This window comes from Globicephala melas, chromosome 1 (genome assembly GCF_963455315.2).
Source record: "Globicephala melas chromosome 1, mGloMel1.2, whole genome shotgun sequence".
Classification (NCBI taxonomy): domain Eukaryota; kingdom Metazoa; phylum Chordata; class Mammalia; order Artiodactyla; family Delphinidae; genus Globicephala; species Globicephala melas.
Genome location: NC_083314.1, coordinates 142,883,477 through 142,900,727, shown reverse-complemented (window position 1 = coordinate 142,900,727; position 17,251 = coordinate 142,883,477). Strand labels below are relative to the sequence as shown.

General features: G+C 35.6%; 1 protein-coding gene across 15 annotated transcripts in view; it reads right to left on the bottom strand.

Moving 5' to 3' along the window:
• The window catches only part of IFT25 (intraflagellar transport 25), a 34,900-nt gene that overhangs the window by 15,064 nt on the left and 2,585 nt on the right, over nucleotides 1-17,251 (bottom strand). For 7 of the 15 annotated variants that reach the window (XM_060305268.2, XM_060305297.1, XM_030870219.2 and 4 more), the window contains exons 2-3: nucleotides 5,110-5,180; nucleotides 4,299-4,411 (exon numbers count right to left, since the gene is read on the bottom strand). In XM_060305268.2, coding sequence (XP_060161251.1) covers nucleotides 4,299-4,396 — 98 coding nt within the window. In that variant the 5' untranslated portion in view covers nucleotides 4,397-4,411; nucleotides 5,110-5,180. Of the gene's footprint in view, nucleotides 1-4,298; nucleotides 4,412-5,109; nucleotides 5,181-6,531; nucleotides 8,479-17,251 lie in introns of those variants that run through there. The other 8 variants (XM_060305360.2, XM_060305345.1, XM_060305308.1 and 5 more) reach the window with 2 other exon arrangements.

Sequence of the window (17,251 nt, the reverse complement as noted above, 5' to 3'; positions counted from 1 at the left end):
TCAGCAGTTTGGCTATGATATGGTCTGTTATTCATCCTGCTTGGGGTTTGCCGAGTTCCTTGGATCTGTGAGTTGGTATTCTTTAATAAAACTGGGGAAAATTCAGCCAAAAAGTAGAAACAATTCCGATATCCATCAATTGATAAATGGGTAAATAAAATTTGCCATATACATACAATGGAATTATTTGGCAATAAAAATGAATGGAGCACTGATACATACTACAACATGGATGAGCCTTGAAAACATGTAAGTGAAGGAAGGCAGTCCAAAGACAACATATGTATTATTCTATTGATATGAATGTCTGGATAAGCAAATCTGTAGGGACAGAAAGTAGATCTGTGGTTGTCTAGGGCTCATGGGGATAGGGGATGACAATGAAAGTGTGTGAGGTTTCTTTTTGGGGTGCTGAAATGGATTGTGCAAATGGCTGCATAACTCAGAATATGCTAGAAGCCACTGAATTGTATATCTTAAATGGTTGAATTTTATGGTATGAGAATAATATGTCAATAAAGGTGTTACAAAAAAGAAAAAAACAGAATCCAGGTCTCTAACTCACAATTCTTGGTTTTTTTATACTATGCTTACTATTTCACAATTTCTTTTTATTTATATTTATATGGTTTAAAATTTTATTTATTTAAATAAATTAAACAATTTTTACTTGCCCTATGTTTTTTCTTGGGTGCTTTTAATGAACATGATCAAAGTAATAACATAAAGATATATAGAGATGCACTTGGATTTTAAAATAACTGAATTCCTATAATTAAGTAAAATGAAGTCATCAAAATAGTAGTTTCCTTTAAAACAAGGCCTTATAGCCATTCACTGTTCAACATCTATCATCTCATGTGATAATAAAAAAAGTCATGTAATTTTTTCACAACTCTGAGGTAGTCAGGGAAGGTGGTATTATCCCCACTTTTCAGACCAGGAAACTGAGGCTCAAAGAATAACACATATATTCTTAGCCCAAAGTAACACACATAGTTCACTTACCCAGGAATTTTAACTGTAAATCTCTCATTCTTTTACATTATGCCAAAGGAACCAATTCTCTCTCTCTTCTACTTTTTCTAACTCATTTTTTTTGTGTAAAATTTTTCTCCTTTTTCATTGACATGTTAAATACCAGGGGTCAAAAGTAGAGTCAAGAGGAAGTAGAAATATAATCACTTTTTAAAACTCTATTTCTGAGGAAATTGAGAATTGGGAGCACTATCCATTAGGGGCAAATTTATAGCACTGTTTTCTCCAAATAATTCTATTGTTATTTCCATTTAGATAAATCAACTTATGAGCAAAGAATAAATTTTACTATCTACTATATAAAATCTAATTGTGTTTGTTGGAAATGCATATGAATTAAAAGTCTCTGATGTGCTCTGTTCAGTTTATCGGGTCAGTAACTACTTTACTCCATATAGTTTTCTGTATTAAGGGTTTTGGTCTAATCTAAAAAATATTATGTACTTATTCATTAGTATGGACTGATAAAGTCTAAAGTATTATGTTACATATAACAGCCAATTTTAATGATCTATAAACATATTCCCTTGAAAGAAAGGTCACCAAAAGGGTGTAAGGTAAATTGATCTTGCCTTGAAAATTTGATTTATCTCCAATCAAAGACAAGGAGTATTTTTGGAAAGATCTCTATTTCTGGCAAATGATTTAAGGTACATCTCTATAGGTCTGTGATCCTCATAGCAGTTCCCACATTTATATCTCTACTCTAAGGCAGAGTGAGATAAATAACTATTACCTGAATTTCAGGAAATAAAAAACTAAGAAGGATTAAGAGGCACATATATTAAGTTTTTTGTTCAAATCTTAAGTTTTAGAAACTGGGAGTTAGAAGACATGAGTGTTAGTTTTGATTCTGACACTTGCTTATCTGTATGATTTTGAGTAAGTCACTTTACCTCTAATCATTTTTTTCATCATCTTTATAATGAGGGTGAAAATACTTTTTTTTTGGCCTCTTACTCCCCAAGCTTACTTTGAGGGTCAAATGACATAACATCTATAAAACTATAAAGCCCTATGCAAATATATATTAACAGATGCATACATGTATGTATGTATGTATATGTGTACATGTTTGAGTGTATATATGACTAATCTTTGATGGTCTAATTCACAAGCTACTCCACAAATATTTTAAGATACTGTGGAGTCAAAGATGAAGTCATAGTCTCTGACTTCTAGAAATTTCCAGTTGAGAGGGGAGACATACATTAAAAATAAATAATTATATAATAAAGGAATAAATAAGATAATAGAGGTATATATATCAAATTCTACTGGAGCCCACCAAAAAGGGAAACTATCCTACCTGAGGGAAAGGGACAGATGTCAGTCAGAGAGGAGGTAAGAACTGGGCTTAAAGGAACAGGTCCAATTGCTAGAATTTTATACAGATACGTGGACCTCACAATAGAACACAAAGAGCCACGAGATCTACGTTACAATTGGCTCTGCCTTCAATAGTTAAAACTAGTACCTGACCTCTTTAGATCTCTCTTACCACAAGTCTAAATGAAAGGTTTCAATAAGATGAACTCATAAGTCCTTCCAGCTCTAAAATTATATGATTCTATGAGTCAAACTCAGATCACTGTACAAATACCAAGAAAGAGAATTCAGGAGGGTAATAAAATTGCCAGAACTATTAAAAAAGGAGTTTTTCTTGGGTGGACTTGGAGGGTATTTGCTTAATGAAATAAGTCAGACAGAGAAAGACAAATACTGTATACCACTTATATGCAGAATCTAAAAAATAAAACTAGTGAATATAATAAAAAAGAAAGAGACTTACAGATAAGGGGAAAAAACTAGTGGGGAGAGGGAAGTGGAGAGGGGCAAGGTAGGGCTGGGGGACTAAGAGGTACAAACTACTATGTATAAAATAATTAAGCTACAAGGATATATTGTACAACACAGGAATTATAGCCAATATTTTATAATAACTATAAATGGAGTATAACCTTTAAAAATTGTGTATTGCTACAGCGTACACCTGAAACTTACATAATATTTAAGAAAGCCCGCGCTCAGCAATGAAGACCCAACACGGCCAAAAATAAAGAAATTAAATAAAGAAATTAAAAAAAAAAAGGATCAAAACCCTAAATATACACAACTGAATTAGCTCCAGGAATGGTACTAAAGTAAAGCAACTATACTTCAATTTTTTTAAAAAATTTTTTGGCTGCGGCATGCGGGAACTTACTTCCCCAACCAGGGATTGGACCCACGCCCCCTGTAACGGAAGTGTAGAGTCTTAACCACTGGACCACCAGGTAAGTCCCACATACCTCAATTTTTTTAAAAAAGAAGTTCTTCCATTAACTACTTTTTTCCTGGAATTTAAAAGTCTGAGAATGATATCTATCCCTACCTAGAATAAGCTCTAGCACAGTGAAGAGTGGTGACTGGAATATCAAGAAGCTGAGAACCAAACAATGCAGGTGGATAGCAAGAAGTGAAGCATTCAGTTCAGCAAAGATGTTGCTTAGACCAGAAAGAAAATAGGCAGTACATAGTAAGTCATACTGTTTATATTCCTATTTACCAAGAAAAACTTGGAATAAAACCATAACCAGATATTAAAATGTATACTTCCATAAAATGAGGTAGCTGTTGTTTGAAGTTTTGCCTTGTTAGACCACATCTTTAAAAACTATTTTTCTAAAAAGTTCAGTTTAGGAATTCATAAAGAAAAGGATCAGGGACTTCCCTGTTGGCACAGTGGTTAAGAATCCACCTGCCAATGCAGGGTACATAGGCTCGAGCCCTGGTCAGGGACGATCCCACATGCCGTGGAGCAACTAAGCCCGTGCACCACAACTACTGAGTCTGTGCTCTAGAGCCCACACACCACAACTACTGAACCCGCGTGCCACAACTACTGAAGCCCACACACCTAGAGCCCGTGCTCCGTAATGAGAGAAGCCACCGCAATGAGAAGCCTGTGCACCGCAACTAAGAGTAGCCCCCGCTCGTCACAACTAGAGAAAGCCCGCGCGCAGCAATGAAGGCCCAACACAGCCAAAAATAAATTAAATAAAGAAATTTTTTTAAAAAAGGATCAAAACCCTAAATATACACAACTGAATTAGCTCCAGGGATGGTACTAAAGTGGGTAGTCAGGTAATTTAGTTCACCAGACATTTATTAAACTATGTTTAACAGTGCTAGTTGTTGTAAAACACATAATCTCAGTACTCAGGGGGTTCACTGACTTAATATTAAGACTTTAAGGAAGAAAGAACAGTAACTCTTACCCATCAATTATATTTTCAGGTGGGTGTTTTTCATCACTTGATGTAGCTAAAATCACTTCAGTCCCTTCAGAGCTCAAACAAACATCAATGTTTCTCATCTTAAAGTATTTAACCTGCAAGGAAAACAAAACAGAACAACAAAAGCAATCTTTTTATTCTCTGAATTTTATCTTGAGCAAAGGAAGAGAGAGAAAGCCTGTTGCCTAGCACAAACCTTACCAACCAAATTATTCAACAAGTGGGAAGGACTCTTAACATATTTACTTAGGTAAACTTCTGACCTCTCCCAGGGATAATCTGTGAGATATGAGTATTTGCACTACTCTACTCCACAAAAGAAGTCCCTGACACCAACATAATTTTTCTGTTTCTAAAATTAAAACCCTCAACAATTATATGGAAACAGTTAATACGCTAGAGTGACATGACTTAGTAGGTAAGTTTTTAAAAAGTGTTTATATAGTTATAATTCAGAAATTTAAAAAAATGAAGAGTATAAAAACAGACGCTTTGTAACTATTTATCCATACACTTATCAATTGAAATAGCAAGCAATATTATTTAAATCTTAAAAAATACTTTATGATCGGTATTTTTTTTTTGAGCAGAAATGTGAAATGAGAGAAGATAACTTTTCACTTATTTTTAAAGTCTAAATCAGTCACTTGGTTCATGAACTTAAACACATTTCTGTTGGAGAGTAATATTTTAAGTCTGATAAAAAGCATATGAAAAGATATTGTTGAGCTCTACTATGAACCCTGGAGGGTAAGACACAAGGAAGACCATAGAAGATTACATCAGAACTCACCCTTCTCCTTGATCTACTGGTGATAAGGCACAAACCAAAATATAGATGCAAAGTGATGGGGAAAGCTGTATCTATAAAGAATTAAAAGATGAAGAGTGTTTGGAAAAGGAAGAAAGGCTTCTAATACACCTCATAGCCTAGCCCCAGTCTAACTTAAAAAAAAAAAAACTATTTCAAATAAACAAACAAGGTAGAGCGAATATTACACTTACTAAACAGCTGTGTACTGACTTCCCAGATTTGATGTTAACATTTTTCCATAGGTACTTTTTTTTTTAAAGAAATAAGTAGCCCCTTACTGTCCTTATTCTCTTCCTTGCCCAGTGGTAACAGCTATTCTGAAATTGGTGAATAACCTTCCTATATTTTTATTTATTTATTTATTGGCCAAGTCACGCAGCATGTGGGATTTTAGTTCCCCAACCAGGGATTGAACCCACCCACTGCAGTGGAAGTGCAGAGTCTTAACCACTGGACAGCCAGGGAAGTCCCTGACTATAGTTTTATACTTTTACCATATATGTATCAATATGTACTGTTCTTTTAAAACTTAGACGTTTTCACAGTGTATATACTCCTTGCTACTTGCTTTTTTCATTCAATATTATGTTTTCAAGATTTTACTATGTTGATACATGTAAATCTACTTTATTCATTTTAACTGCTGTAAGGTATTTCTCCATTTCTCTAATGATGGATATTTAGGTCTGTTTCCAATTTTTTGCTATTATAAACAAATTTGCAATGCACATCCTTGTGCATCTATCCATTGGCAAATGTAGGAGATCTTTATAATAAAGAGTATCTTTCTTTGTAGAAGTAGAATTGTAAAAATTTAGAATCAATGTATCTCCAAGTCAATAATTGATCTATTTGATCTCTAAATTATAACAATTTAAATTACCATTAGCAGTGTATGAAACTTTCTGCTCCCTCATATTCTCACCAACTTGATATTGTTAGACATTTTAGCTTTAGTCAATCTCATTGGTGTGAAATGGTATCGCAATAAGGTTTTATTTTTCTTTTTAAAATAAATTTATTTATTTTTGGCTGTGTTGGGTCTTCATTGCTGCATGCGGGCTTTCTCTAGTCACGGCAAGTGGGGGCTACTCTTCATTGTGGTGCGTGGGCTTCTCATTGCGGTGGCTTCTCTTGTTGTGGAGCACAAGCTCTAGGCACACGGGCTTCAGTAGTTGCAGCACGTGGGCTCAGTAGTTGTAGCTTGTGGGCTCTAGAGTGCAGGCTCAGTAGTTGTAGTGCATGGGCTTAGTTGCTCCGCAGCATGTGAGATCTTCCTGGACCAGGGATCAAACCCATGTCCCCTGCACTGGCAGGCGGATTCTTAAACACTGTGCCACCAGGGAAGTCCTCAATAAGGTTTTAATTTGTATTTCCAGGATTACTAGTGAGGCTGAATACCTTTTCATGTTTATGGGCTATTCAGGCCTCTTCTTCTCTTATTTGCTTTTTCTTATCCTTTGCTCATTTTCTATTGGGTTGCTTTTTCTCCTTCTGTCCTTTTCTTTTTGATTTGTAGAAAAATTTAAAACAAAATAACCTGTATACAAGTCCTTTGTTATAGCATTGCAAATATCTTCTATTCTATAGCTTGATTTTTCTTTTTAACTTTGTTTTTTTGTGCAAGAGCTCCTCCCCCACCATACACACTTTCTTTTTTGTTTTTGAACTATAACACACATAGAGAAAAGAACACAAATCATAAGTATATGGTACAATAGATTTTCACAAAGTAAACACACCCAGGTAACCACCACCCAAGTAAAGAGACAGAACATCACCAGCATTTGAGACAAGCCCTTCTTACGACCCCTCCTAGTCACTACCCCTCTCTCCTTCCCAAAGGTAGCGTGGTTCTTATTTCTAATCTACAGATTAATTTCACCTGAACTTCATGTACATGGAAATAATACAGTTTGTACTCATTTGTATCTGGCTTCTTTCACTCATCATTATGTGTTTGAGATTTATCCATGTTGTTATGTATAGCAGAGTTGAAGTGCAACTAAGTAACCCAGCCCCCACCCAGCTCAACTCTTAATCAGATCAAGGAAATCAACCCCTAAGTGGAGTTTCACAGGAAACTGGGTGTGAGCTAAAAAGCAAAGAAAGATTTCTATGGTCTTGGGTACTTAGATCCCAAAGCCCTGATGAAGGAAAGAACTGATCTCACTCTCAAATATGTGAAATCAGAGGTAAACTGAAACAATTTAAATAAAACTACAACTCATTACAATCCCAGCATAACCCCTAGTTGGACTGAAATGATCTGCCCCTTATCCTAGCTAGCAGACAAAGAAAATTGTGTGTTCTCTCTGGGAAAAAAACATTATCTACTTCAGTGTCTACCATTCTTTTAAACACAATGTCAAACATGCAAAGTCATCTGAATAGCACAAGGAATTATAGCCATTATCTTTTAATAACTTTTAGTGGAGTATAATCTGTAAAAATACTGAATCACTATACTGTACACCTGAAATTAAGATAATATTGTAGAGAAACTATAGTTCAATAAAAAATTTAAATATAAAAACTTTTTAAAAATTAAAAACTTAAAAAAAAGTCATTTGAAGCAGATCTACAGATGACCCAGGTGCGGGAATTATAAATTGATTAAAGAATTCAGTGAAAAGATGGACAAAATGGGTGAACAGAAAGGGAATTTTAGCAGAGAAATGGAAACTATAAAAAAGAACACAGTAGAAATTCTAGAACTGAAAAATACCAAATCTGAAATAAAGAATTCATTAGATGGGTTTAACATCAGATTGGACACAGCACAAGAAGAGGTCAGTGAATTTAAAGATAGGTCAATAGAAATAATCCAAAATGAAACAGAGGGGAAAAAAATGAAAATAACAGAGCATCATATACCTGTGAAACAATATCAAACTAATCTGAAATACATGTAACTAGAATCCCAGAAGGAGAGGAGAAAGAGAATAATATAGAAGGATAATTTAAGGAGATATGGCTGAAAATTTTCCAAAATCTATGAAAGACATAAACCGACAGATCCAAGAAGTTCAGTGAACCATAAGTTGCATAAGTACAAAGAAGATCCCACCTAGGCACACCTTAGTCAATTGTTGAAAATTAAAGAAAAAAGTTAAAAGCAGTCGAGCAAAAAACACCTTATATGCAGAAAAACAAGAAGAATCAAAACTGACTTATCATTAACAGTGGAAGCCAAAAGAAAATGGAATGATGTCCTTGACATGCTGAAAGAAAAAATACAGAATCCTATACCCAGCAAAAATATCCTTAAAAAGTGAAGGCAGGGACTTCCCTGGTGGCGAAGTGGTTAAGAATCTGCCTGCCAATACAGGGGACATGGGTTTGATCCCTGGTCCAGGAAGATCCCATGTCCATGGAGCAACTAAGGCCGTGCGCCACAACTACTAAGGCTGCGCTCTAGAGCCCATGAGCTACAACTAATGAAGCCCACATGCCCTAGAGTCCGCGAGCTGCAACTACTGAAGCCCGTGCACTCTAGGGCCTGCCTGCCACAACTACTGAGCCCGTGCGCCTACAGCCCATGCTCTGCAACAAGAGAAGCCACTGCAATGAGAAGCCCGTGCACTGCAACAAAGAGTAGCCCTTGCTTGCCGTAACTAGTGAAAGCCCGCATGCAGCAACGAAGACCCAACACGGCCAAAAAAAAAGATGAAGGCAAAATAAAGACAAACAAAAACTGAAAGTATTTGTTACCAGTAGACCCACAGTACAAAAAATATTAAATGAAGTACTTTAGGCTGGAGGGATATGATTACAAGCTGAATCCTGGATCTGTGGGAAGGAATGAAGAGCACTGGAGATGGCAAATATATTGCTAACATAAAAGAATATTCTTAAAATTTATTTAAGAGGCTACTGAGTAGGGGACTTCCCTGGCAGTCCAGTGGTTAAAACTCTGCACTTCCACTGCAGGAGGCACAGGTTTGATCCCTGGCCAGGGAACTAAGACCCCACATGCTGCGTGGTGTGGCCAGAAGAAAAAAAAAGAAAAAAAAGACTACTGACTAAAGTGAAAACAATATCAATGAATGGTAGAAATTTAATAGATGTAGAAGTAATAAATATAATAACACAAAAGGCAATAAAAAAGTAAATGACACTGTGTTTTCTGTGAAGTACTTTTGCAAAGTTCTTATGTTGAACATGAAGTGATATGCTATTAATTCAAAGTAGAGTAAGATAGTAAGGATGGGGCGGAGTCAAGATGGCATACTAGGAGGATACGGAATTCGCGTCTCCTCACATCTAGGGCACTTACGAGGCACCAGTGAGGGACCGTGGACACCTAAGGGGATGGGAAGAACCCCCAGCGACTGGCTTGTGGGATCTTGGTCCCCAGGCCAGAGGTCAGGCCCATGCTCCTGTGGTGGGAGCTCTGAGTCCAAACTGCTAGACTAACAGAGAACCTCAGACCCCAGGGAATATCAATCGTAGTGAGGCCTCCCGGAGGTCCTCATCTCAGCACCAAGACCCAGCTCTACCCAACTGCCTGCAAACTCCAGTGCTGGATGCCTCAGGCCAAACAACCAGTAACACAGGAATACAGCACCACCCATCAAGAGAACAAAAAAAATGAAATGACAAATAAATACATTACAGATGAAGAAGCAAGGTAAAAACCTACAAGACCAAATAAATGAAGACAAAATAGGCAACCTACCTGAAAATGAATTCAGAGTGATGATAGTAAAGATGATCCAAAATCTCAGAAACACAATGGAGAAAATACAAGAAACATTTAACAAGGATCTAGAAGAAGTAAAGAGCAAACAAACAGTAATGAAAAACACAATTACTGAAATTAAAAATACTCTAGAAGGAATGAGTAAGAGAATAAATGAGGCAGAAGAACAGATAAGTGAGCTGGAAGATAAAATGGTGGAAATAACTGCCAGGGAGCACAAAAAAGAAAAAAGAATGAAAAGAATTGAGGAGAGTCTCAGAGATCTCTGGGACAACATTAAATTCACAAACATTCGAAATATAGGGATCCCAGAAGAAGAAGAGAAAAAGAAAGGTTCTGAGAAAATATTTGAAGAGATTACAGTCGAAAACTTCCCAAACATGGGAAAAGAAACAGTCACCCAAGTCCAGGAAGCATAGAGAGTCCCATATAAGATAAACCCAAAGAGAAACATGCTGAAACACATACTAATCAAACTATCAAAAATTAAATACAGGGCTTCCCTGGTGGTGCATGGTTGAGAGTCTGCCTACCGATGCAGGGGACATGGGTTCGTACCCTGGTCTGGGAAGATCCCACATGCTGCGGAGCAGCTGGGCCCATGAGCCATGGCTGCTGAGCGTGCGCGTCTGGAGCCTGTGCTCCGCAACAGGAGAGGCCACAACAGTGAGAGGCCCGCATCCCGCAAAAAAATAATAATAATAAAAAATAAAAATAAAATAAAATAAAAGACTGTTACAAGAGATAAGGACACTACATAATGATCAAGGGATCAATCCAAGAAGAAAACATAACAATTATAAATATTTATGCACCCAATATAGGAGCACCTCAATACATAAGGCAAATGCTAACAGCCATAAAAGGGGAAATTGACAGTAACACAATAATAGTAGGGGACTTCAACACCCCACTTTCACCAATGGACAGATCATCCAAAATGAAAATAAATAAGCAAACACAAGCTTTAGATAACACATTAAACAAGATGGACTTAACTGATACTTATAGGACATTCCAACCAAAAACAACAGAATACACTTTCTTCTCAAGTGCTCATGGAACATTCTCCAGGGTAGACCATATCTTGGGTCACAAATCAAGCCTTGGTAAATTTAACAGAATTGAAATCGTATCAAGTATCTTTTCTGACGACAACACACGCTCTGATACTAAATAATAATTACAGGAAAAAAAACTAAAAAAATACAAACACATGGAGGCTAAACAATACATTACTAAATAACCAAGAGATCACTGAAGAAATCAAAGAAGAAATTAAAAAATACCTAGAAACTAATGACAATTAAAACACGACGACCCAAAACCTATGGGATGCAGCAAAAGCAGTTCTAAGTGGGAAGTTTACAGCAACACAATCTTACCTTAAGAAACAAGAAACATCTCAAACAACCAACCTAACCTTACACCTAAAGCAATTAGAAAAAGAAGAACAAAAACCCCCCAAAGTTGGCAGAAGGAAAGAAATAATAAAGATCAGAAATAAATGAAAAAGAAATGAAGGAAACAATAGCAAAGATCCATAAAACTAAAAGCTGGTTCTTTGAGAAGATAAACAAAATTGATAAACCATTAGCCAGACTCATCAAGAAAAAAAGGGAGAAGACTGAAATCAACAGAACTAGAAATGAAAAAGGAGAAGTAACCACTGACACTGCAGAAATACAAAGGATCATGAGAGATTACTACAAGCAACTATATGCCAATAAAATGGACAACCTGGAAGAAATGGACAAATTCTTAGCAATGCACAAACTTCTGAGACTGAACCAGGAAGAAATAGAAAATATAAACAGACCAATCACAAGCACTGAAATTGAACCTGTGATTAAAAATCTTCCAACAAACAAAAGCCCAGGACCAGATGGCTTCACAAGCGAATTCTATCAAACACTTAGAGAAAAGCTAACACCTATTCTTCTCAAACTCTTCTAAAATATAGCAGAGGGAGGAACACTCCCAAACCCATTCTATGAGGTCACTATCACCCTGATACCAAAACCAGACAAAGATGTCACAAAAAAAGAAAACTACAGGCCAATATCACTGATAAACATAGATGCAAAAATCCTCAACAAAATACTAGCAAACAGAATCCAACAGCACATTAAAAGGATCACACACCATGATCAAGTGGGATTTATCCCAGGAATGCAAGGATTCTTCAATATACACAAATCAATCAATGTGATACACCATGTTAACAAACTGAAGGATAAAAACCATATGATAATCTCAATAGATGCAGAAAAAGCGTTTGACAAAACTCAATACCCATTTATGATAAAAACTCTCCAGAAAGTAGGCACAAAGGGAACCTACCTCAACACAATAAAGGCCATATATGACAAACCCACAGCCAACATTGTTCTCAAAGGTGAAAAACTGAAACCATTTCCGCTAAGATCAGGCGCAAGACAAGGTTGCCCACTCTCATCACTATTATTCAACATAGTTTAGGAAGTTTTAGCCACAGCAACCAAAGGAAAAAAAAAATAAAAGGAATCCAAATCAGAAAAGAAGTAAAACTGTCACTGCTTGCAGATGACATGATACTATACATAAAGAATCCTAAAGATGCTACCAGAAAACTATTAGAGCTAATCAATGAATTTGGTAGAGTAGCAGGATACAAAATTAATGCACAAAAATCTCTTGCATTCCTATACACTAACAATGAAAAATCTGAAAGAGAAATTAAGGAAACACTCCCAATTACCACTGCAACAAAAAGAATAAAATACCTAGGAATAAACCTACCTAAGGAGACAAAAAACCTCTATGCAGAAAACTGTAAGACACTGATGAAAGAAATTAAAGATGATACAAACAGATGGAGACATACACTATGTTCTTGGATTGGAAGAATCAACATTGTAAAAATGACTATACTACCCAAAGCAATCTACAGATTCAATGCAATCCCTATCAAACTACCAATGGCATTTTTCACAGAACTAGAACAAAAAGTTGCACAATTTGTAGGGAAACACAAAAGACCCCAAATAGCCAGAACAATCTTGAGAATGAAAAACCGAGCTGGAGGAATCAGATTTCCGGACTTCAGACTACACTACAAAGCTACGGTAATCAAGACAGTATGGTACTGGCACAAAAAAGAAATATAGATCAGTGGAACAGGATAGAAAGCCCAGAGATAAACCCACACACATATGGTCACTTTATCTTTGATAAAGGAGGCAAGAGTATACAATGGAGAAAAGACAGCCTCTTCAATAAGTGGTGCTGGGAAAACTACAGCTACATGTAAAAGAATGAAATTAGAACACTTCCTAACACCACACACAAAAATAAGGTCAAAATGGATTAAAGACCTAAGTGTAAGGGCAGACACTATAAAACTCTTAGAGGAAAACATAGGCAGAACACTCTATGACATAAGTCACAGCAAGATCCTTTTTGACCCACCTCCTAGAGAAATGGAAATAAAAACAAAAATAAACAAATGGGACCTAATGAAACTTCAAAGCTTTTGCACAGCAAAGGAAACCATAAACAAGACCAAAAGACAACCCTCAGAGTGGGAGAAAATATTTGCAAATGAAGCGACTGACAAAGGATTAATCTCCAAAATATACAAGCAGCTCATGCAGCTCAATATCAAAAAAACAAACAACCCAATCCAAAAATGGGTGGAAGACCTAAATAGACATTTCTCCAAAGAAGATTGCCAACAAACACATGAAAGAATGCTCAACATCACTAATCATTAGAGAAATGCAGATCAAAACTACAATGAGGCATCACCTCACACCGGTCAGAATGGTCATCATCAAAAAATCTACAAACAATAAATGCTGGAGAGGGTGTGGAGAAAAAAGGAACCCTCTTGCACTGTTGGTGGGAATGTAAATTGATACAGCCACTAGGGAGAACAGTATGGAGGTTCCTTAAAAAACTAAAAATAGAACTACTATATGACCCAGCAATCCCACTACTGGGCATATACCCTGAGAAAACCATAATTCAAAGAGTCATGTACCACAATGTTCATTGCAGCACTATTTACAATAGCCAGGACACGGAAGCAACCTAAGTGTCCATCGACAGATGAATGGATAAAGAAGATGTGGCACATATATACAATGGAATATTACTCAGCCATAAAAAGAAATGAAGCTGAGTTATTTGTAGTGAGGTGAATGGACCTAGAGTCTGTCATACAGTGAAGTAAGTCAGAAAAACAAATACCGTATGCTAACACATATATATGGAATCTAAAAAATAAAAATGGTTCTGATGAACCTAGGGGCAGGACAGGAATTAAGACACAGACGTAGAGAATGCACTTGAGGACACAGGGAGGGGGAAGGGTAAGCTGGGACAAAGTGAGAGAGTGGCATGGACTTATATACACTACCAAATGTAAAATAGATAGCTAGTAGTAAGCAGCCGTATAGCACAGGGAGATCAGCTCAGTGCTCTGTGACCACCTAGAGTGGTGAGATAGGGAGGGTGGGAGGGAGACGCAAGAGGGAGGAGATATGGGGATATTTATATATGTATACCTGATTCACTTTGTTATAAAGCAGAAACTAACACACCATTGTAAAGCAATTATACTCCAATAAAGATGTTAAAAACAAAAAGACAGTAAGGATACATGTTATAATCCTAGACTTAGGATAAAGCAACCACTAAAAAACATAGTTATAGGAAGGAGGCCAACAGAGAGGAAAAAATGGAATACCATAAAATACATGGTAAATTTGAAAGAAGGTAGAAAAGGAAGAAAAAAAGAATTAAGTCAGTTAGGACAAATTGAAAATAAAAGCCAGAAGACAGATTTAAGCACAAACACACAGATTATTCCATTAAATGTTAGTAAACTAAACACTTTAAGACTGAAGAAAAAAAAAAAACTAAGTACTCTTTTCAAGAGACACACTCTAAATATGAAACTAAAAGGATAGAATAAGATAGAATAAATCTTAATATCTGGTAAGGTAAATTCCCCTACTTAATTTTCAAAAATTTTTTGTTTTATGCTTTATACTTGATTATTATAGTTTTGTTAAATTATATTAAAACATTTTCTGAGATGTTAATTATAATTCAATTCCGTTATAGATTAATTGGGAGAGAAGTGACATGTTTATAATGAGTTTTCAAATCCATGGATCTGGAGTATCTTTTCATTAACTTAAGACTTCTTTTAAGTCCTTAAGTTGTTTTACAGTTTTCTAGGAACATATCTTCGCCTCTTTCATTAGATTCACTCTTAGATACCTTATCATTTCCATTGTTACTATAAATGAGATCTTCAAAAAAAATAACATTATTTTTTTTAAAATCTTATTCTTTACAAGGAATATTTCTAACATTTCACCATTAAATGTGATGCTCAGTGAAGGTTTTGTTAGACACTGTTCATTGGGTTATAGAAATTCCCTTCTCTTTAGTTTGTTAGCTTTTATTTTTTAAGCACAAATGAACGTTGAATTTTATCAAATGCTCTTCTAACATTTACTAAGGTGATCACATAGATGTTTCTACAGGTTAATGTGATAAATTAAATCAAGATTTTCTAATGTTATAGCATCCCCAGTTCTCAGCATAAACTCTATCTACACAGCCAAGGTGTACTGGTATTTTTATCCATAGTTGGATTCAGTTTGCTATTATTTTTAGAAATTTTGCAAATATATTTCTAAGTGAAATTGGCCTATAATTTTTTCTGTTGTTATTTAGTCTATGTCTGGATTTGGAATTTAGACTGTACCCTGAACATAAAGAAGCTGGAGAGCTTCCCTTATTTTTCTATTTGCTGGGTCATTGGATCCTATAAGCCTAGTAAAGTGTTTGTACGTAGATTTTTGACCATTTTCAATTCAGTAGTTCTTTTCAGGCTTTCTACACTTTCCTGAGTCAATTTTGAAATCTGTATTTTGAGAAAATTCTTTCTTCCTAGATTTTATATTTATTGGCACAAAGTGCATTTTCTATTGTAATTTTAAAATCTAGTATTGATAGTGTTAAAAGCTGTGGTAAGATTGGTCAAGTGTTAAAAGCAGTGGTTCAGAAAAAAGTATATATTCGAATATGCTTTTATTTTGCCTTTTTTCTTGCCAATCTTACTACAGCTTTTAATACTACTGATACCAGAGAACAGGTGTTATATGAACACTGTTAACATTTAGTTTGAAGACAAAAAAATACGGTGAATTCCTGGAAATAGAGGCTGATGTACTTGGATGTGAATTTTCAACAAAATTCTAAAATTACTGAATTTCATCATTATTAAAAGGATAGCTTTGAAAATCTAAACAAGAAAGTAGTAAAATTGGAAAGCAACAGTACCATTAATTCACAAGTTATACCAAACCTACATATTTCTTTTTGTTTGTTTGATAGAGTTACTACCTATTAGGGATATTCCTGAACATTTCAACAAAACTTCAGACAAAGCATCCCAAGACACCCTGTGGATGAGATGAATAAATATGGGATGGGTGATAGGCAGTACTTTAGGTAGATATTTATAATTCTTGGAATGGTAATACTAAAAGAATGGTGATTAATGGAACAAAATGAACTGTGTAAGACCTCTACCCTTATCCCATTCAAGATTATTGTTAATTAAGGAAGGAAAAAATATGTTTATCAGTTTTGCAGATGACACAAAGCTGTGATGTCAGCTAATATACTGGATGAAAGAATTAGCACACAAAAAATCTGAGCAAGCTAGAAAGATAGGTTGCAATAAGATATTTAATATACTCAGACTTAAAAAATCAATCACACAAGGAACGGCCTAGATCAGGGACTGTCAAACTACTGCCTGTGAGCCAAATCTACCCTGACACCTGTTTTTGTATGGCCCATAAACTAAGAACGTTTTTTACATTTTAAAATATGTTTTCAAAATCAAAATATTTTGTGGCACATGAACATTATATGAAATATGAAATTCACAGTTCAGTGTCCAGGAATAGTTTTATTAGAAATGGCCACACTCATTCATTTATATATTGTCTATAGCTACTTTTGTGCTATAGTGACAGAGCAGAATAGCTGTGACAGACTATAAGGCTCATAAAACCTAAAATATTTATTATCTAGCCCATAAAAAATTTGCCAACCTTTCATCTATAACATGCAGAGGATTAGTTGATTGCAAAGTCACTATAAGGCAAGAGTGTACTATATCTGCCCCCAAAGGTAAAGGAATGTTATTTTAAATTACATTAATGTAGCTAAGAAGGAACTAAATTCTACCAAAATCTGTGAAAACCAACTAAGGGCCAGGCACTGTGCTAGTAATGCAAAGACACTACGTAGTAATCTTTGACTATGTAAACCTAAGACAAAGACGGTGACTTAAGAATTGTTTCTGCCTTTAAGTTCAGAGTCAAGGAGAATGGACAAACATGA